This window comes from Chinchilla lanigera, unplaced genomic scaffold (genome assembly GCF_000276665.1).
Source record: "Chinchilla lanigera isolate Chin_1 unplaced genomic scaffold, ChiLan1.0 scaffold00008, whole genome shotgun sequence".
NCBI classification, from domain to species: Eukaryota; Metazoa; Chordata; class Mammalia; order Rodentia; family Chinchillidae; genus Chinchilla; species Chinchilla lanigera.
The window spans coordinates 11,298,101-11,321,708 of NW_004955409.1; the positions used below are offsets into that span (position 1 = coordinate 11,298,101).

The 23,608-nt window shown below is 37.3% G+C and overlaps 1 protein-coding gene across 5 annotated transcripts in view; it reads right to left on the minus strand.

Annotated features, from left to right (window-relative positions):
* Frmd6 (FERM domain containing 6) overlaps window positions 1-23,608 on the minus strand; it is a 158,437-nt gene that overhangs the window by 35,645 nt on the left and 99,184 nt on the right. For all 5 annotated transcript variants that reach the window (XM_013510329.1, XM_005376790.2, XM_005376791.2 and 2 more), the window contains one exon: window positions 2,955-3,197. In XM_013510329.1, the coding sequence (XP_013365783.1) occupies window positions 2,955-3,053 (99 nt within the window). In that variant the 5' untranslated portion in view covers window positions 3,054-3,197. The remainder of the gene's footprint in view (window positions 1-2,954; window positions 3,198-23,608) is intronic.

Here is a 23,608-nt window from a genome sequence, read left to right on the forward strand (position 1 = left end):
AATGAGATCCTGTCTAAGAACAGAACAAAACAAAACAAAAAACAAAACTTGGGATCAGAAGTGTTTCAGATTTCAAAGCTCTTCAGATTCTGGAAAATCTGTATAAACTTTATTAGCTGAGCATTCCTAATTAAAATCTACAGACTTTCAGATTTTGGACTTTTGGATTAGAGATGTTTGATCTGTAAGAACATCAGCTACCACCTATGTACCAGAAGTTATGCTCTGTGTTAACGCTGAATTCTCACAATCACCTTGTATCACAGACACTATGCTTACTTGACAGGTATAGATGCTGAGGTTGAGAGAATTCATACATACAATGAATGGTCTAAATGAATGGTCTAAAAGTCATTCAGTCACAGGATTTGAGTTTAGTCTGTATGTTTTAAGTATATCCAAGTCTTTTCACAGATGCAAAAAGGAAAGCAATACAGATTAGTACCTACTAAGCACCAGGTCCTGGGAAATTTACAAGTGGAAAAGGCAGTGAGCTTAAGTAACTTGTCCAAAGTTCACAAATCTAGTGAACTATAGAGTTAAAATATCAATAATCTCAGAACATTTCTTAACAGTGGTGTTGTTAATTATATCATTACTAATAACAACCACTTTCTTTGTGCTCATTAAGCATCACACACTGTTGGAAGGGCCTGCCCACCAACCATGTGGAAAGTACAATCCAGTACACTGAGTGCTGGAGAGTGAAAGCAACTAGGTGGTGCTGGGGTATAGGTCTGTGCTGAGGATTTTTCAGTATTCACAGGCCCTGCTGAGGTATGTGGTTACATGCAGATTCCTATGTCCTATCCTAGACTTCCTATGTCACCATTTTCCAGCAGTAAAACCCAATAATTTGAATATCTAGCAAGCTTCTATGTATACTAAAGTTTCAAAACCACAGATCTATGGGAATAAGTGAATTGGCTACTTTCTAGTTTGTTCTTTAAGAGATTCTAGCATAAACTTCTTCTAAAATTATAATTTCCCCTTATTATTCTTCACTAAGTCACATTAGACTTCTCCACGGAACAAGAGTTAATCAGAATTTTGTCCCATAGCTTGTATGTATGTATGTATGTATGTATGTATGTATACACACAGAAAGACATGTGCATATATTTTACCAGTAAAAAGAACCAGAAGTGAGAGAAGTTTCTTAAATGCCTATACTATGTCTTCTATGTATATTTTGAAAATGTAAAGAATACCTTTTATATAAGTATATACAAGAAGTCAGCCTATGTGGGGTTCATGTATTCAGAATCATATTTTCAATATATTTTGCCAGGGCCTACATTGAAATGCTGCCTATTTTTATTATTAAGATTAAAGAAATGCTGCAAAAATAAGTTTATCACGTCACACATCAAGAAACGATCATCCTAATTAGGAGCATAATTCATGACTAGACATTCTGCCCAACATATAAAACCCATGCAAAAAACAATAGATTCTCAGATAATCCCCACGGGCAAACACAGGTTACACAAGATAATCAAGAAACTATTGATTGTTAGTATAAAACTAAAAGGATTATGGTTATAAGCAGAACATTTTTCTATCTAAACTGTGTAATGACGCTATTTACATGTCATATAAACTCATAAAACTTTTAGAAAAGTTATTTTATCCAATAACTGAATTAAAAATATAGTAGTATATAGAAGGAAGAAAACCACTTAAAGACATTGCTCTAAGGCAAATTTTCTCCCTTATATTCCATTAGAATACAATTAACTGAAAGAAAAAATATAGAAATTGACAGTAGGGAGAGGCACTGAAAAAGGCTGGGAATGATTCTGATTACCAAAAACTTATTTGGCACCTCTACCAAGGCTACGTATTGGTAACCCTATAATTCACACACCCAACTAGGGATAGAAACAGAAATGTGTGCATTTCTGTTAAAAAAAATCTATATATAAAAAAATATATATTTTATACTATATATTAATTTTTTTATACTATATATCAATAATAGTCCAAAACTTAAAACACTTGCTGTCCATCAACAACAGGTGGATAACTAAATTGGGCATGTGAATACCATGGAATATTAAACACTCATGAAAGGAGACATTACTGTGATATGCAACAGCCTCGATGAACTTCACAGACCAAATGTTGAGTGAAAGAAGCCAAACACACAGAAAATATATTACATAACTTCAGAAACACGCAGGTCAGAAACAAGCAATATTATTCTCTGTTGGTAGAATAGTTGTCACCCTATGGGCAAAGGTTACTGAACAGGGGTGCTGAAAATTTATATCTCAAGTTGGGGCAACGGTTATCTGGTGAACACACTGGTAAAAATTCATTCAGCTGTATACTTAAGGCTTCTACACTTTGTAGTATATAAATTATGACTCTTTATTTTGGTACCAGGAATTGAACTCAGTACCTTGTGCTCGCTGGGCAGGCACTTGTGCCGCTGAGCTACACCCCCAGCCCTATGAGTCATTTTTTAAAAGTTTAAAATGGATCATATTCTTCACTGTCCATGATAACTAAGTAAGTTGACTCTGACTCATGAACCATCAGTAACAACTCAGTGCTCAATAAAAGTGCTTCAGCTATGATTAAAAAACAATCAAGGTGTATATTAAAAGCTAGCAATTAATGCCCTTTCTGTGTGTAACAACTATAAGCATTTAAAACACAAATTCTGACATCAATAAAAATTACATTCAGATAAAAAGTTAGAAATAGCAAGTATCTGTTCCTAATTTGGTGATCAAAATCCTTGAATTTTACCCCAGGCAAGACAACGTTGAAGGCAACTGCACTCAAACCATCAAGCTAAGTTATACCTCCTCAGACTAACACCTCAATGCTGCCGTACTATGACTGCTGATTTTGTAAAGATTTCGGCTGACAGCGAGAGTAGCCTGAAAGTGGTCCCTGGTGGGAGTGCACTATTGAGACATTTCTGAAGTGAGTGTACTCACATTTATGATGATATTCAGGGACTCATCATTGGGAAGGAAAATGCACACACTTCGGCGGTCTTGCATGACTCTGTTGTTATGGAAGTTCAGTTTGTTCATTGTGTTGTGGGCTCGCTGATGGTCAAGGCTGGGCTCTGCGTCCTCAGCAGCTGCTCAGGTTCCCAGCACTCCAATGCCAAACTCCTCTCATCACACACCCAACAGGAGACGCATCCTGCTGTTTTAACTATAGAGGTTTCATAGCTGTAAAACAAGACCAAAGGAAGGGCTGTGAATAAAATGGTCAGACTGTCAAGGACAGAGACAGCATGTCTCAAGCCAAAGCTGCTGACTTCGATATACTGGAATTCTCTGAAATACATTCTGTATGTGTTAGTCCCACTACCACCTGTCTTAGAATGTGCATTCACAGTCTTGAACTCAACTTAAAGCTAGGGAGAGCCTTGCACATTCCAAAGCGTACTGCACTGTAAGGTTCGTGGAAACAGAGATCTTGCTTTCTGAGGAGTTTCTAGTCTCACTGGGAAGATAACTAAGAGCTCTGAAATAAACAAATGATAAGAACAGCAGAAACAGCAAAATTCTCTTTCTCCTATTACCACCAAATTCAAATAAATGTCTTGGCTCCGACATCACATTTACTCTTCAGCCACTATGGTCTGGCTTCTACTTCCTTTGCTTTACCAATTCACTCTGCAAAAAAAGCCAGAAATCTCTGACCATCAGTACTACCCGTAAGATTCACTTTGATCAATCTCTTACTGTGGTTATTAAGTCTTCCTTTCAACTTTCTTCTTGGTTTTATGGTGCTGCACTTTCCCGATTCTCTGACCTGGTAAATTTAATTTTTCTACTTATTACTTCAGAAACCACTTCATAAAGAGAAAGAACAAAACTATAAAACCATGTTTGCACATAAAAGAACTAAATTCTGGCTATCTTATATAGAATCAGATTATTGAACAGTTTTATTTTTCAAACTTATCTTAGGTTTTGATCTACATAATTTTGTTTGCAAATAATGGGAAATTTACCTCCAGCTTTCAATAGTCACGCTTTTCATTTGTGTTTCATGTTTCAGTGTGTTGACGAGAGCTTGCAGAATAACTCGGAAATGGCAAATGATTCCTAATTTCAACTAGTATTTCACATATTAATAGAAACTGTTCAAGCAAGATATATTATAACTAGTTGTCTCTAAAACTATAGGTATTTGTATTATTCCTTTCTGATTGTATTCATAGGATGCAAAAGAGTAGTTCTAGGAATATGGATCCATTTCACTAATCAGACAGTGTATAGTTTTTACAGAACACCTCTGAATCAAAGCATTAATGAGATCGAATCTTGTCCTATTTGCTTCTTTAAGTTAAATTTTCATCTGTTAGCAGTGGGAGGAAGAAATTATATTTTTAGCACATGGAGTAAATATAATCTAGTGTTTCTGTTTAATCTACAAATAAAATACCACTACAAAAGAATTACTCAAAACTAAATAAAAACAAAACTAAATCTTATAGATCGTATTTCCCTATTAGAAAGGTACACAGAAGTCCATTTAGGTGAAGTCCATTTATCTTATATGATATGAGCAACTGTTCCACATGCGATCACAGCCAGCACATCATCTCATGGAATCACCAAACGTCAGTGCTACAGTTCTATGCAGTATGGATGGTGAACCCACATGTTCTAGGTGTGTATAAACTAACTGTACCCCAAATCTATCACTCACTTAGAAAACATTAATCCAACAGTCCCAAAGCACCAGTTGGAGAACCACTGTTGACTGCATCAAACTCACCAGAGTACTGTAATAAATGCAAAATCCTGAGCACAGTGACATTTCTACTCAGGGCCAGGTGCTTCTAATGTGCACCACACACAGAGACTACCACGTGAGAGGCAAGTGGAAGGTACTAAGGGGAGTGCTGGATATGCTAAGTTCAGGGCACACACTGAGAACCACGCTGGAGATAAGAATTTGGGAATAAGGAGCTTTTGTGTGTGGCATCACATCATCACCTTAATGAAAAACAATTTCTCAACATTTCAAAGGTATGAGTCCCTAAAACCATTAATTTTGAATACTGAGATCTTCCTGAAAAATGGTGGCTTCGGAACAAATACATTTGTGAAGTACTTCACCTTACTTATGCCCCTTCTCAGAAATTCAGAAAGAAATCAAAGCCCTGCAGGCAAGTTCGTACATCTAACTTAGTGTTTCTCAAACTTACATGAGCACGGATTACCCCTCCCGCCCACCAAGCCCAGCATATCTATTAAGGTTCTGTAGAAAATATTCATAGGTATAGTTTCAGAAACACAATTTTAAAGTGACTTCCTTGTCAAATGTATATTCTATGGCAAAACTTTCCCATGTTTATTGGTGTATTCTAATACACAGGCCTCTGCCATACAAAATCTTTTAAAAAGAAACTACAAGCTCCAATTAAATGCACCTTATTTAAGTAAAACCCCTAAATCATATTAATCCCAGTATAATTCTTCTTATTTAATTCTATGCTTTTCCATTTCTAATTTAACCAATTAGAATATTTCCACTGATCTGCTTTCTAGAATTTAAATAACAAACTAGGAAAAAATATCTTCTGAGGTTTGAGTTATTTCAAGAGCTTCATTAAAATAACTTGGAAATTTCATTTGGGTACATTTTTATTTTATGGTTCAAATACACAGTACAAGTGAAGACTGAGAGAGGGTTATTGAAATGAATTTCATAAAAGCAGAGTTTCGAAAAAGCAGTGCTGCCTCACTGCTGCTTTCTCTGCTTTGAGGGTGGCAAACTAGAAAAGCCCTTAACAGAGGCAGGATTAAGTTTTTACTTTCCCCAGGACAGCATTAAAGCTAATTAAAAGATTCCACTGAAACAGCAAAATAACCATATCTCTAACACACACAAGTATCCAATTTAATCTTAAATTGGGCAGTCCTGGGGAAAAGAATTGGACTAAATTGATACCAGTTTGAACTGTAGAATTACCCTCTCAACCATTGGCTACTTGATCTGTGTCCTTAAACTATGCTCCAATCCAGTCCCAGGAGGACACATTTCCTACTTGGGGGTATGCTTTTTCTGTTCCACAATTTTACAAGAGATTATCCATGAATAAACCATGTAGTAGTAACATACTTCCAGGGCAATAACAGATCAGCCAACATTGTGATCAAGCCCCACCCTGCCATCTTTACGAATACCCAACTTACAAAGAAAATATATTAAAAGTCTGAAATCCTCCCCCTTGAATCTTCACCCACAATATACTCTCATTTTGAATGGTAACAAAAGAAGATTCTCAATCCTGGGATTATCTCCCTAAAAAGGGGGGAAAATTATTATTTGTTAAGATTATAGTAAGGCAAGCATGACTAGGTAGGCACATATCAACGGTCAATATGGTATCTTTATTACCTAACAAAAACAAGGCAAAAAACATTGGAAAACTAGATTGCAGAGAGCCCTGTCATCAATTTAATCATCACACATGTATAAGCTTACATTATACATATAGTACTCTAATACTAGCTGGAGAGCAGAATAAAGCAACAGAAGATGTTTTCTAATTAAGAACACATCACTGCCAAGAAATTTAGTACTATACCTGATTCCTAAGAATACACACACTGATGGACAACTCCGTCAAACTCAAGGAGAGATATAACGGAAACAGTACAGAATGAATACTGTACCAGAACACTGTAGTAAAGATAATTTTGGAATAAACAGTATATCACCTTTAATGTAAGGTATCCTGTCCTAAGTGATGAAAATACCTTTGGTAAAATGAGTTCCATTTGTAGTTGTTCATTTATATATTCACTGGTATGAAATACATGCATTAAACACTATGAATCACATGTTGTGAATACTAAGGATATGGCACTAAACAAAATAAATACCTTGCTCTAATAGAGACAGACAACCAAGTAGCTAGTGATATGCACTATAAACAAAAATAAGCCCAGAGTAGGTGAGAGAGTTGATGAAGATATGGTGGTGGTATGGGTGGTGCACCATATAGGATAATCAAGGAAAGCTACTCTGATGACTTGATATTTGGGTCGATGCCTGAATCAAGAGAGATGTCGTCTTCTTCCTTCCTTTCATCCATTCACCTATCCACTTCAGAGAAGAGTTTTGTTGGCAGAGAGAATTCTAAATGGCATGGATCACACTGTTCTGAAAGGTAAAATAATGGTACCAATGATGGCCACATGTACCAGATACAACATGTGCCAGCTTCTGTTAAGTGCTTATGGTATTTGAAAGAAAACCACAAATTTGCCATGCTTCTCATTGACAGGTGGGATCTATTTCCTCTCTGCTTGCATCTGGACTAGACCTGTGGTCAACTCATGCTCAGTTAAAAATTCTGCCTCATGGGTAATCTACTTGTGCAAATATTCTTTGTCTCTCATTCCAAAGTGCTATCTACACAGAACACTTGGTTCAGGAGCTTGAAATGGTTACTTGCCTTGTACACCTCCTCTACTACAGCAAAGCCACTAGCTGTCATTATTATTTAATCCTCAATGCTAAGCATAGGGCTATTCTCACAACTGCTGGTTGTCTTACTACACATGTCCTTGGTCAGTGGAGATTCTACAGCAGGCTTTCTTAATCTTGAGACTACTGTCATTTTGAGCCAAACATTCTTTGGAGTGGGGGACTGTCCTGTGCATTGTAGGACGGCCAGCAGGCCTGGCCTCTACGCACTAACTGCCAAGAGTCCCTCTTTTCCCAGTGTGACAACCCACAATATCCATAGACAGTGCCAAAAACAATTACTCATGGTTGAGAATCAATTGCTCTACAGACTCACTACAGGTTACTTTTTATCATTCAACTGTTCTTTTTTTTAAACATAGTCATACAACTCTTATTAAATATATATTTTCTACCCAAAAACAGGCAACTGAGTTCCAAACTCAGAAGTCTGATCTGAACCTTATAGTCACATCTTCAATTTCTTGAATGTGTGTGGCCTTTGCCTTTGGAATAGCTCTCAAGTCCGGTCTTCTTAAAACTTACCTGTAGTACAGTGAATTACAAGCTTCTCACAGAATTACACTTCCATTAAAACCAGGCCCTTGCCCCTGGAGAGTCCTATATTTCGGTATTAGTTCATTTGTTTCATGTTTCGGGGGAAGATGGATGTGTATGCGTGGGGAAGGTGGCCAGGGTTGTGTGTGTCACCCAGTGCAGCTTTTGAACAGAACAAATTTCTGAACACTTCTGTTTGGGAACCGAATTGTTTGCAAATGGAAGTGTTCATTATTGTACCTGAAAATATTAAAAGTGATCAGGAAACTACTGATATCTGATATTCAATTTGCCTATATCTCTGAATTATAATGATTTCTTTTTAAACATTTAAAGAAAGGGTAGTTTGCTTGTAAGAACTATTTGGTAAACAAATTACTTTTGTCACTTAATTTGAGGGCTAAGTAAAATGAACACTTCCTGCTCACAGCCTGTTTTTGCAGTTACTGTTTTGTTTTCTGTGTTGTTTTTTTTTTTTTTTTTATATTTACCAATTAACTGTCTGGAGCCAAATACTTCAAAATGAACATCAGATTCTTTGTTGCTCTCATTTCCAAATTTCAACCCATTGTGCTGATAGGTAAATAAAGCACTGTGGAAAGGTTAAAGTCATCTTCCATGATGCTAATCCTCTTTAGAGGTAATATGGGTAGAATACTAAGATAGACTTGCTAGGTGTGGTGGCACATGCCCACGATGACACTTACTGGAAGGCTGAGGCAGGAGGATCCCAAGGTAGAGGCCAGCCTGGGCGACTTTCAAAATAAAAATTTTTCAAAGAGCTAGGAATGTAGTTTAGTGGTAGAGTACTTTACCTAGCAAGCACAAGGCCCTAGGTTCAAACATAAATAACAAACACATACATACACCCTAGACTCAGCCACCCTGATCTGTTAAAATCCTAATCTAGATTCTGTAATACTAACTTCACGGCCTTGAACAAGTTACCTAATCTGTCAGATTCATTTTTCACTTATAAAATCCGTAATACTGGCCGCCAAAGATTATTGGAAGGATGAAATAAGATAATGGATAGAAAGTATTAGGTATTGCAATGGCAAGCAGAAACACCAAAATGACACCTGGGATTTGGAGGTAGGTTTTATAGAAATCTAGATCTTTAAAGCCAGATGCAGCAAGTGGGCTGAATGTTAGAGGGCCTATTTTAAGATGGGGACATTGGGTATTGGTTGTAAAAGGGACAGTGAGTGACAATGTATGAAGTAGTGAGTCCCTTTGAGATTTTATGTTTCAAAAAAGAGAAAGTGTGTACGGGTGTGTGGATTCAAATGTGTGCTAGCTGACCAAAGGGTGGACGGTAGAGGACAATGGTTTTAACCTGCGCAGCAACATCCTTCCACTAAGGAACGTCCCTTTCCCATCCCAGATGTGTGCCACAGGGCTATCCCAGCATGTCCTCCAGCCCCAGAGGGCAGACAGGTAATGTAAGGTAGGGATGTGATGTGCTGCTGGCTAAACCATCAAAATGTGTCCCATCAAAATGCTGGGTCTACTGGCAAAACCAGAATTCCTCCATGAAATGGGTTACACAAATGCTGGGAGGGCAAGGGCTGTCTCCCTCTTTGGATCATTCTTTGTAAGAGTGGTAAGCCTAGAGCTGCAGGCAATCATCTTTAAAATCACACTATAAGAATCATCCCGAGAAGAGAACTGTCACCGACGAAAGGAAGCTAAGAAAGAATGCTGATTACATCATTTGGACTGCCACACCTAGCTCTGTCTGAGGCCAGAAACCATCCACAGGAATTCCCTATGGTAAGCCAATAAATTGTCTTCTCTCTGAAGCTAACTCTGGCACTTGCACTTGAATAAGCCCTCTTTCATACAATCCATCCAAAAAGAAGCTGATTGATTGATACATTCTTTATTTTATCAAATGTTTACTACTATTGGCTGTATAGCAACACCTGCATTTATTTTAAAAATTGCTCCAAGTTTTACAAAATGAATATGCACCATAAGCAGAGCAGATTTAGAAGGCAGAAAAAAGTTTAAGTAAAAAATTTTAGGTAGTTGGGTTGCTGTGCGGACACCACTGTTCCTTAAGAGAACTACAAACAAATAAATTATGGGAATAAATGCATACATTCATCTAAGGTAAACAAAGCACACGGGCAATTAGTTCCTAATGGTAACTTTTAGCAACAAAATGTCTCATCTTGAATATTAATGTGTGGGTGAATCATCCTGCTTTATTAAAGACTAGTTTATTTTATAGAATCATACCGAATATGATTTTATTGTATTTTCTATTTGTAATTAATTATAGTTAAGTATAATCATAGCAATTTTGGTAAGAATTGCATTAATTTTGGGCCCATCTTATAAAGTTGGTAAGGGAGAAACCATTAGGCTAATCATCAAATACAACCTACTAGAGACTGTGATCTGATTGAAACACCGTGAGTATAACACTTGATGCAGGCTAGTTATGGGATACACAGCAATGTTAGGTTTGGAAAAGGAAATACAGCAATAAGTATTATAATGTGCTGGACTCTGGAGCTACACTTGCTTGGGCTTGACCCCCAGCTCTGACACCACCTGGGTGTCCCAGGGGAAGTCTTTACTGCTTTGTGTCCATTTTTTTTTCATCTTTCCAGGAGACGTTGAGAAGATTATTAAATGAGTTAGTCCTCATATGTGAAGCACTTAGAACAGAGCCCAATACATAACCGGTAGTATGTGCTACCAAGAGACATGACTGGTTGCATGTTCTGAAAAGCAAGGGCAAGCAGTGTGATGGTCATCTATTTTATCACTGATCATATGTTGAGATTTCATTTTTTTTTCTGTTGAGAGTTAACAAATTATTTCACTTTCATATTTAATTAGTAAGATTTGCTAAGCCCTGGAGTTGGAGTAAGAATGGAAAAGAACCTTCCAATTAAAGTGGACTTGAAATAGTGCCAACTAATGCTCATTGCACTCTAATGAATAAAATTATGTGGCTAGTCCTTGGCCATTAAAAATAAAAGATTAACAAAGACAAGCAAAGAGCTTTATATTGCAATAAGTAGAAAAAATAGTGAAATTAATACACTCTCATAAGCTGTGGTTAGCACTGTAAATCACTGCAACCAATACGGCTTTGCAGTAAGAGTCAAAGATATTTGGACCTTTTGACTCAATAATCCCATTTCTGAAGACTATACAAGGAAATAATTCAACCAGTACACACTATACTTCTGAACAAAAATACTCCTGAAATGTTATCCATCAAAGTAAAAACTTGAAAAAATTCTAAACAGTCTAACAACAGGTATGTACTAGCAAATTATAATATATAAAATAATGTAAATACTAAAAAATATTTACCGAGCACATCCTCTCCAAATCACAAACACCCATGATAGCCAAAAATTATCTTAGCTATATACTTTTTAGATTAGCAGGAAGAAAGCTTTATCAGTAAAATAACAAGAAAAAGAAAAGGGTTAATATCCCATTATCAATGAGCAAGGATAAGCCACTGGTCTTTGAGTACTCTGGAACTTGCTGAAATATTAAAGGTTGAGTAACCTTTTTCAGAATCATGTAGGGCCAGAAATGCTTCAGATTTGAATTTTTCAGATTTTGGAATATCTCTATAGACTGCCAGTTGAACATCTCTAGTCTGAAAACTTATAATCCAAAACACTCCAAAATCCAAAACTTTTGACTGTCACATGCTGGCACGCAAAATAAGTTGTGGATTTTAGATTTTGAGATTCGGGATACCTGGTTATTTGTTTCTCATGCCATTTTTGCATTTCGAGATTCTGTTCCTCACAGAATTCATCTTCTCCTTGAAGAGTTAAAATTAACCCAGTACAAACAGCAGAAAGTGATACAATTATATTTGAAGTTAGATGCTAGCTGGTGTGGTAAAATGAAGACTATGGGATTTGAGAAAGGCTGAGAAGGGAGGAGTGCAGGATTTAGGAATGATGTCATGAAGGAAAAGAACAGCTTTAAATTGTGTAGAGAAGAAAGACTTGCAAGAGTGGGGAATGATACAGACCCTGGAGAGAGGTAGGAGCTGGGCCTGGGCCCTGCAAAGCCTTTCTGCCTTGCTGTGTAAACCCAAAGACTGGATGGGCGGGAAATCAGATTTTAGAGTGCTCTGTAGTTTAAGGCACTCTCTTCAGCACCTGGAGAGACATCTGATGAGACTCATGAGGACAGCACACTGTACTGTAGACTTCAAAGTTTTGCTCTCTGCTAAAATCAATCCCTAGCCCTCTAGCTTTGGTAATGATTTTGCACCCTGTGCTATTCTGACTCCTACAGTCAAGTTTCCCCCTTTGTTGGCCTTCTTTTCCACTACAACCATACTTATTTCATTTACTTGATTACAGAGGCGAAGCAAACAGTAATGATAACAGTGGTACTTGGGGAAATGAAATCACTTTTCTTGCACTAGAGATTAAAAACATTCTGCAAAGCACAATTTTGATATAATCTCTCTAAACTGAACAGTAATAAACAAAATTCTGTTAATCATGTATTCTAATGGTTTCCATCGTGGAGCCTACATAAGAAGTCATGAGGACGTCTCAGTATTCCAAAAAGCCTGATAAACTTGGCACAGTTATTTATGGTAATCTCTCAAGGGAAATTAAAAGATCATTCACTTAAGTAACGTTCATACCATTTAAAAATGTTTGATAATGAACTTAAGTTTTCCATGCCAGAATGAAAAAAATGACCTAATGACAAATGACAATTTGTTTTGACAGGCAATCTTTCCAAACACAAAGACTGAGGAAGGTGGGGGACAGGAAGGATAATAAAATGGATTCTCAATGACTGCAAGATTTAATTACTATACATATATTTAAAAAATAATCTCAGTAAGAAAAAAAATCCTAGTCTATTTTTAATAGCTTTCTTCTCCACTCCGCTTCCTCGTGTTCTCACCTGGTTCTTTTCTCTTTGCTTGTTTGTTTGTTTTGGGGGTACTGGGGACTGAAGCCAGGGCCTTTGCACTCTGCTACAACCCCAGCCCTTTTTCATTTTTCATTCTGAGACAAGATTTCACTAAGTAAGTTACATAGGCTGGGCCTGAACTTGTGCTCCCCTTGCCTCAGCCTCTCAGACAGGTGCATGCCACCAGGCCCAGCTTCACCTGAATTTTTTTAATACGCTGTCTTGTCTCACCTCTAAAATACATCCCCCTCAACGCTGCCAGGACAACCTCATTAACTGCATATCTAATCATGACATGATACCTTGGTCCACACCCTTTCACTGTTCAGCACTACTGAGGGTAACATCTGAACATGAAGGCACTGACACCTTTCCCCAGCAGTCCCACTCATCCTCACTGTGGCCGTCTTCCAGCTCATGTTGTGCATTACTGCAGTTCATTTCCTTGTGGTTTCCCCAACAGTCTTGCTCTCATACTTCTCATGCTTTTGACCACGCTGTTCCCTCTCCTGCGTACAGTCCCACCCACTCACCCACTTCTAAGAGAACAAACATCCTCATGCTCCCTGGAAAATGCAAGCCCGCGGTCTGAGAACCATGCCTCCATATCCTTGCTTGTCCTGCTCCCTGCAGGGGACCTGAATCCCCTTGGGGACAGGTTCTGAGCATCCTTAGTCTTTAAGGTCTGGGAGAATGCTGGTTCTTAAGTAGGCATCCAGCAAGAATCACTGAATAAATTTAGACTTTTTCATCAGAACTGTGAAAATTCCTAAGCAATTAGTTATATACTTTTCTCTCCAATAAGGGTTAGTGTTGGTCACAGCTTCTTCAATACTCTCTGGAAGTGAATTACGGGATGAAAAGTGCATTCTTTCGTGAACCCAAATTTAGTGGACAAACAATGCAAGAATATTACAGTAACCTCTAATACTGCCAGCAAAATAGATCCTGAAAAGGTCTCCATGTGTGTCATCTTAAGTGAATTTATGTGAAAGTAAGCAGGTAGGAAGACACGTTGGTTGGGATACACTAAGCCAGAATTACTAAAAGTATTAGACTCTGGAGTAAATTGCCTCGGCCTGTCTCTTAGAATGGCCTTGAACAACTAGGTGTATGACCTTGGACAAGTCCCTCTGCCTCTCTATCTCAGCTTTGATATCTATAAAATGAAAATAGTAATACGTACTTGATGGGGTACTGTTAGGTATATGCAAAGTACTACCTAAATGTTTGGTATTCGTAGTTAATAGGTTAAATAATGTAAGGGAAATTCATGAAGCTAAAGTAACTTGGAACCTATAAGCAAATGGGTGGGCTCATGACCGGCACCTTGAAATCAGCTCCATCTAAAGGCTGGCATCTCAGAATGCCCAAATCGACCAGAATGTGGAAGTACACAAGCACACTTGCCCTGAACAAATGTCTTGGTTCACAAGGCCCCCATTATGGGCAGGAGCAAGCCTACTCCTAGGTCTCAAGGTGGGATCAACTTCTAGAGTTCATGGACATCTACATCAAAACCTGGGTAGCTCTGGGAAGTTGGGAGGTGAGAGAAGATGCTACACAGGTAATTAACAAGAAGAACAAAGGCAATGATAAGCCATGAATTTTAAACTAGAGAAACTTTCACAGCCATCTGTATTCAAAACTCGTATCAGGTTTAGCAACCAGGCACAAAAATTCCTTTCAACCAAGATGAATTTCTAGCATGACATTGCCAAAAAAAAGTGCTGTTCTCAGGGAAAATCCTGCCACTTAGAGGCATCTGCTTCTAATTTCCACAATGAAATCTTTGATTCCTTCATTCATGGGACTTGCTCTCAATTCCCTCTGACATAGGAATTACAGTTTTCTAGATAATAATTTTGTTGTGAAATTCTCATGATCTGGTGCCAAATGGAATTTTAACATTAACTTTACTTATTTTTCCCCTGAAATACTTTTTTCTAGAGAATGTAAGGCGTTTAACAAAAATTGGACATAATATTTTAGAAGTTACTCATTACTAGTTTTCTAGATATGGATAAGGATTTTCCATATTATTAAATAGCTTCTAACAACAGCAACAAAAAGTATACAGGCTGGCATCACATAAGTCCACTGACAACAGAATTTAAAAAATGACATATTAAAACAATCCAGCAGTGGAAATGAATGAACTAAACTATGTATTAACAGATATGAGTCTTAAAAACAAGGCTGAGTTTTTTCTAAAACTAGAAACAAGAATACATATGACAGGATTCTATTTCTATGAATGAAAAGTTCAAAAATAGGCAGAACTAAAGCATGGGAGTACATATAGGAGTACATATCTATGGTAAGACTACTTTAAAAAGTAAAGAAATATTTAACCTCAAAATTATAATAGTGGTGCTGACTGGGGACATGGAGTGGGAGAAGTATTTATTTAGAAAGGGGAAGAGAACTTCAAAGTTTCTAGAAAAACATTCATCTTCTTAAGCTTGGTAGCAGATCCAATGCTATCTCATCACTATTACTGATTAAAATGCATATAAACAGAAACACTTTCCTGTATGTGTATCTTACAATTTTAGAAAGTAAAATATATCAGAGGTAGGTGATGATGTTGAAATCGCTGTATTGGTGATTAAGCTTTTAAAAGATATGTAAGGGGAAGTGTGAAATTCTGCTGTAACTGCTTGCTACACCTCTCTATGGTGAATCCACTGTGGACCGTATCACACATTAAAATAACCACCATAAAATATTATTCCACCTACTACATGATTGCTTTCTTGGCTTTGCAACTGAAAAAAGCCTTAGAGCATTTAGTGTTGCTAATGAATTCTTGTAGGAGACAATTTTGTGACATGGATAGGGTTAATTTTTGAGTTTCTACCTACTACTAGATGGAAAAAGGATAATAAAGTCAACTGAAAACTTTACCACTGGACTGATCTTAGAGATAACCTCACCCAACTCTTTAATTTTACTGGTGAAAAAACTCCAACACCTTGAGAGATTACCTGGCCAAAATGATCTGGTCCCATTTTAGGTGTGCTTTTCCTTACAGGACTTTGCTTTACTAAATTCTATAAAAACAAACAACAAAAACTCTCTTATGGAAATAATTTATCACTTTTCATAAAGTCTATGATTTATATATTTAAATAGAAAGAAACATGCTAAAATGATTTACTACCTCAAACATACCCAAGTTCTAATAAAACTTGCCTTTTATCCTAACAGCTATAGAATTATATTTGAAAAATGTTATGAAGGCAGAATAAGACTTTAAGATGTTAGTGACTCAATTTTTACCCTTCCACAAATAAATTATGGGGCTGAGATTACATTAACATGGACATACCTGAAAGAGCAGCATTTGCCATAGGACCCACCCTCTCTGTCACGTACACAACTGGGACGGTGCAAAGTGAGACTCAAGAGGCAAGGCACTCTTTACAGTAACAGAAGATCACAAGCACAATTTGCAGCCCTCAAAGTAAAAGATTGCTCTGAACACTGGAACAAGGCTTCGTACTCCTACAAAAGTCCTTATTTAACACTCCTTAGGGGATTTCACTGTGAAAGCATAAGATGAATACATAAAGTTGTCACACATACTTACAAAGACAGAACTCTGATTTTCTGTGTCAAAAACACTTAGAAAATGATAAAAAATGTTTATTTTATACATGGCTTTTTTTTAAACTACAGCTTCACAAATTATTTACCACTGTCACTGTCACATTAAAAGACACTTCTATCCTAACATAGCCTTCACTAACTGGAGACCAAGAGTCCAAACCTGAAGCCATCCCCAATCCCAAGGGTGTTATCTAATAATTAGCCCAGATGCTGGCAGGAGGCTGAGGTGGTCTGTGTCACTCTGGAAACTGCTACGGTGGCTGTAGGGAACATCATGGGAAGCCAAGGCTGCACCTCTTAAGCTTTTTCCCAGGGGAATCTTCAACCAGAAGCTAATGCTCTTAACTGTCATCCAGTGATTAACTCCCTTAGCTTACTTCCGGAAGCCAACTACCACAAATGTGTCGGTTTCAACACTGTGGAATCTCACTTTCAAGTTGCACCCACCTATACAGTAACATTTTATTTTCCATATGCCAATTTGCTGGACTTACTTCTCCAATAATTCCCAGTCGGGGTTTTGAAATAAGACACAGATCAAGGTCAGCTTAATTATTATCTATGTATTCCAAAGAAATAGAAAGAAAGCCACTTAGCAAACCTCTGGGCCCTTTGGTATGTGAGGCTGGCAAAACCCAATGAGTCACTAAACAGCCCAGTCGAGTCACCTCCATCTCGCCTACCTGTTTATTGGATTTTCTGGCTGTGTGCTGTGCGTCCCCCTCCACACTGCCACAAGACAGCATTCCTTGTTATAGTAATCATCCTTTGTTGCTATGAGAGCGACTTAAAATCTGGTTTTTAAAGGGTGTGGAGGAAGGAAATCAGAACTGCACCTTACCCTACACTAACAGGGTTAATCTTCCATAAAAAATGGAACTATATCCCAACCTCGAATGTTAGAGTTAAAACAAACAAAAAAATAAAACATACACATACAAAAAAACCAAGCCACACAAAACAAAAAGGAAACCACCCTACCTCTTCTTGCCACTTTTTCCCCCCTATATGGCTCTAATAGCACTAGAAAGGCAACTTAGTCCTGAGAGTGACTCATAACTTTTATCTTGGAGAAACAGGAAGAGCAGCCAATTCCAAGGTCAGCCATCACTCTGGGCAGGACCACTGCTGAGCATCAGTGGTGCATCATAACCCTCCTTCTCGTTAATGTTACCCCAAACAAGACTGTCCACTGCCAACTAACTACTGCTTCAGAAGCATTACATCTCCGACCCAGAGGGCAAAAGATGCAAGGGTTTTTTTTTTTTTTGCTGTTGTTTTTTAAAGTGTGTGTATAGGGCTAGGGGTACATTTTGGTGGTTGAGCACTGGATGAGCAAGGTCTTGGGTTCAATCTCTATAGCCCAAAAGGGAAAGAGGGAGGGAGAATCTATTCTCCTTCATGAGCTTCACATTTGGAGGAATGAAATAAGAGAACACAGCAACAGTCCTAATAATGAACTTTTCAGGGAAAGCTCGGATGAGGATTCTTTTTTCTAAGATGTAAAATTGTAAATTATCTATTGGCTTTTCGCCTTCAATACAGATTCCAATAATCAAGAGACTAAATCCAAAATTTCAAGTGAAATCAAACAGGCGTTTAAATATATCACATGGTCCTTCTTATACAAGAAACCCAAAACATAAATAATTTAGAGCAAAAATAAAAGACAGGTAATAGGATATAGGGAGACAGATCTTTTGTAAGAGGAAAGGGGACTGACGAAAGGGAAAGGAGGGGAGGAAAGGGAAAATGAAAAGAATGAAAATGTGCACGTACGTACATCAGCTCTCCATGGTGAATGTCATCATTATGTACGGCAAATATGCACTAATGAAAATAACTTTTTAAAAAATTCTAAACTTCCCTGTAAAGAGTCTTTCTTTCAAAAGCTTCTTTCAGGGCTGGGGATATAGCTCAGTGGCACGGCACCTGCCTGGCAAGCACAAGGTTCTGAGTTCAACTCCCAGTACCAAAAAAAAAAGCTTCAACTGGATGCAGTCTGTCCAGAATTTGGAAATTATTTGCTCCACGGCTTTCCTGAGCTGCCATGTGCAGTAAGTGGAAATGATAACTAAGCTTTTATTCACTACAATTACCCACTTTAGTCAATGAAAGCACTAGGAGCAAAGATTCTGATAATATAAAAGAACGTCACTTTAATCTTCACTTGTCAGTTGTACTCTGGACAACCTATAAACAAATTTCCATTTGTAAGCAATTCTAGAGACTTTACCTCAAAAAAATCAACATAAGCACCCTATTCTACACAAAAATATGAAAAAAAAAGAAACTTCTGAACATTTTTCTCTCTGCATTTCTCCAATAGTTCTTCCAGCTTGAGGAGTTAAAACATCAGTAACCTGTGTATACAGGAACTTCCAGGTGTTGCCCATCGGCTCAGTCTCACTGAGTTGAGAAAACCGAGATCAAAGTTTGGGAGGCAGAGGCAGCTAGGGCTCGTGGGGCAGCACAGAATACTGAAGAGGAAGTCACGGCACATGCAGTGAGGTCCAAAGATCTGCAGAGAGGTCCCCTCAAATCACTGGCCAAGTACTGATGTTTGCTTATGTGGAAATAATTTTCACAAAGCAACAGACCAAACAACTCCGAGAATTCACACAGGTCTCGAAATAGCTTTCACTGCCATTAGCTGGAGAGGAGAAACCTTTAGTACTTTTGGCACCAGACAGCTTACTCTGAAACTTACCACTGTAGCACAGGTAAAGCAGCTCAAGGTTGAAACTGCTCAAGTCTGAACTCACTCTACTAAAGCTTAAATGCACGTCCGGAAAGACTCACATTGTAACTTACCTACATGGGAGAATAATGTCCAAACTCCACAATCCAGCACCCAGTAATAGAAATGTTATGAACAACTTTAAGTTGATAAATTCAACAATATAGATGAAACAGGTAAATCTTTTGAAAGACGCAAACTACCAAAACCCATTCAAGATGAAGTAGATTATATCCCCATGTCTATTAAATGAAATTTTAGGAAAAAAATTTCTGACAAAACCCCAGGCTCAGATGGCTTCTCCGGTAAACTCTTATCACTGTTTAAAGAAAAAATACCAATTCTACAAAACTTTTTTGGAAAACTAAACAGAAGGAAATATTTCTCAATTCTTTCTATGAGTCCAGCATTTCTCAAAACTAGGTGGCATTGCAAAAAAAAAGAAAGGCCAAGTCCCTCACAACTATAGCCACATCACTCATATACAGATGGTCTGTACGTTATTTTAGGGTTTCAGAATTTCCCTCATATTATTTACAGTCTAGGTTAAGCAATCGTGATTTAGGCTGGCACGTGTACATTAACATTTAATTTCTACACTTTGCCCTGAGCTACTTTCCCAGCCCTTTTAAAGAAAATATCTTGAGACAAGGTCTTGCTAAATTGCCTAGACTAGGCTGGAACTCGGGATCCTTATGCCTCATTCCTCCAGAATCCTCCTGTGATTATAGATGTGCACCCCAGGCCGGGTTTCTACACAATTCTTTCTACTGCTGACACCTGTGAGCAGTAAATGACACTTAGCCAACAGTGATATGAACGTGAAATGTGTTTATATCAACATGTATAAAGCAATTTCAAATACTCTGTTTCATCTTCACAGGAGCTTCCATTCGCTAACAGTACTTTCAGAACTATGACCTTACTCAAATATCTGATACAACTCAACTTTTGCACTGTGATTCGTTATAATACCAAACCTTTAATGTAGAATTCTGAATCTTGTTTTAGGGTTCTACTTTTAACTACATCTAGGCAAAAAATTTTCATGAATTAAACTGCAGATACACTTATACAAACTTATTTTATATTTTAGCATCTCAGGGAATTAAAATCACACCATTTAAAATAATTCTTATAATTAAGCATTTCAAAATATGTACATGGTTTAAAAGTTTTTTCCCTATGAACTTAATCAATGATATCTTTACTTTTTTCTTTTGAGGAATATGTTCTTATACAGTTACACTTTATTAGTAATCTTCAAAACTCTATATACTTTAGGGCCAGGGATATAGCTTAGTGGCCCAGCACTTGCCTGGCAAGCATGAGGCCCTGAGTTCAATTCCCAGTATCAACAACAACAACAACAAAAAAAAAAAAAACAAAAAAAACTATATACTCTAGAAAATTTAAACAACAAAATTTGTATTTTCAGGCCCAACATTAAATTTAAACACATCTTCGTCTTAAGAAGTTGTATTTTGCTTGTAAGTCAGAGTTGGAAGATACCTACATGGGTATTTAAACATCATTTTTTTTAATGGCTCAAACTCCTCCATGTGTTGCTGAAGGTTTAAATTCGCAATGTTACTTTATATGCAAAGTCAAAGTAACTTTAATAATATCCTCAGGAAGAAAAGCACACATATATTCACACATTATTGAATAAAATTAATGTATTACTACTTATAAATTAGGAAGAGGCAGAATCTCTGTGTATTATTTTAGTTACTTGCTCTTCCACTAGCCTTTGATCCCAATATAGGATATACACTGTACCACATGAAGAGATTGTTTTCATGCAATAATACATAATACATATGAGCTTAGGTACAGCAGAAAACAGAAAAGAGGGGAGAGCCGAGGAAACCAAAGCTGCAGAAACAGAAACTAAAGATCTCCAAGGAAGTCAAGGCCAACAGCAGAGAAGGTGGCTGGCATGAAAATATGAAAGTTTTACTCAAAAACAATGCCAACTTTTTCATCTTTTTTTTTTTCTTTAGTCTGAAAGAAAGCTAGACCAAGATAAAATCCTTGCATAAGAAAATATGACATCCATAATCATCTAATTCCTAGGCCACAGGGCCAAGAGGAACCAATTCAGATGGTCATGGGTCAGGTCAAGTTCAGACCATTTCCTCATGGACGGACAGTGGATCACAAGAGGGCATGGTGGGCACTGCTACTGATCAACTCAAGGCCGAAAAAAACTGCAGCAATGGTTGAACAACTTCCAGTGGATTAAGCTTGTATCTTGGTCAGGCCTAGCAAAGCAGAGGAAACTTGTTCACAGTGTTCTTGCCACAAGCTCACCGAACAATCATGGCCTAAGGAAAGAAGAAACCCTCTTCTGGAGGCTAAAAATAAACTCCAAACTAAAGTATTTCAAAAGACATCTTTCCTTCCTGCACTTGAAAAATCACTGATAAATTCTATTGCTGCATTCTATTGGTAATTTTTAAAACCCAATCCTTACAAAAGGCCTTTTGAATATTTAAAGAACAAAATTTGGATTTTTTTTATAGTTTTGAAAATTTAAGCAACAAAATGTGTATTTTTTCAATGCCAACATTAGGGCTGAATACATACCAGTTATAGGAAATTACACTTCACTCATAAGCCAGACTTGAGACATAGGCACCTGGGTTTTGATAAGCACATTTCTTTTAGTTTTCATGGGTCCTGCACTTGACTTACTGAAGGTCTGAATGTGGATGACAGTTCTCTCACATGACACAGATCATAAATAAAAGCTGTAATACTGTTGTGCTTTGGATCACAAAAAAATAAAAGCTGTGATCGTACTGAGCTTTAGTTTAAGAGCCAGTAATACTCCAGGTCAGCAGTGGCAAACCTATGGCATGTGTACCAGGCTCCTTTGATCACTGAAAGCTCTAAGAGGTTTGCCATCACTGCTCTGATGCTGGGGAAGAATTCAAGACAGGTAGAAATACAGAGTCTGTCTGTCCACAAACAGCTCACTGCCTCCCTGGGGAAATATGACACGGGCAATGTCATCAGACCAAGAAAAGACACAAACAGAAGTCATCCTTGCATCTGACCCTTGCTTCTGGTCAGGACGTAAGCACTAGGGAACGAAATTCAGTTGGCCACTAACCAGCCCACTCAGGTTCTCAAACAAAACTTCACAACCTTCCCTATTCCCTAGGATATAAAATATATTTAAAAGGCTCCTCAATAGAAAATAGATTACACATTAAAAGGCAGTAATTTAGATCTACGTCTATAATTTACTCACAGAAATTTCCTGAAAACTTACTGTTAGAAACAGTGGGCTAGGGCCAGGGATATAGCTCAGTGGCATAAGTGCCTGCCTGGCAAGCGCAAGGTCCTGAGTTCAATTCCTGGTACTGAAAAAAAAAAAGAAAAGAAAAAGATTTGGAAACAGTGGGCCTAAAAAGACAGATGATAGGAAACGGGGAGGTGGACGGAGTAGAGAGGGAGCAGGGGTCTGGGGATAGATGGAGACAGAGGAGAGGAAGAAAAAAATACACATATAGCAATTCCACAAGACAAATGTAATGATGATGTACAGCAAACATATACTAAAAAGAAAGAAACGTAGACCCTTGTCAAAAAATACACTAGGCAGTTATTATAGGGTATTTTCTTTACAAATTAGCTAATTTACATTAGCTTTCCCTACTAAGTTTTACTCTACAACTGAAAGTCATGAAATTTTCTCCTGGCATCTATAAAAGCAAATAATTTAGTAAGTTACAAATAACTGTCTCAATCTCCTTTTTTCATAGATTCAAAATGAATGTGGGTCCAGAAAAAAATGAACACTTGAGGTTTTAAAAGATTTTATTTTTAAAGGACTTAATTAGAATATATTATGAATTCTAGATGTCACTTGACATTTCTTAAAAATGGTTTCCACTTTTGATTTCCTTAAATTTTAACATCATCGTTGAAAATTGTAGGTTTATTGGAATGAAAATTTCCTTAAACAGGTTCATTTTTCTGATCTTTCATAATTTTAAGAAACTTGATCTCAACTGACAGCTCAGAAATGGTACTACTGCAGCTGACTTGTCTCAGGGTGAGGCTCAACTATGCAAAAAATTAACTTTACCACTATATTTAGATGGGTTTAGTTAAGTATAGAATTCTATTTTCTTTGGAAAAATACATAGAGCACTTCTGATGTTGTAAAATATATACAACCACCAAAATTCTACTCTGTTTTTTGGTTCACATGTCATTAATTTTACTGCTGAGTTTTTCATGATTCCATATTGCTTTATTCCACAATCGAACTGATAAACTATTAAC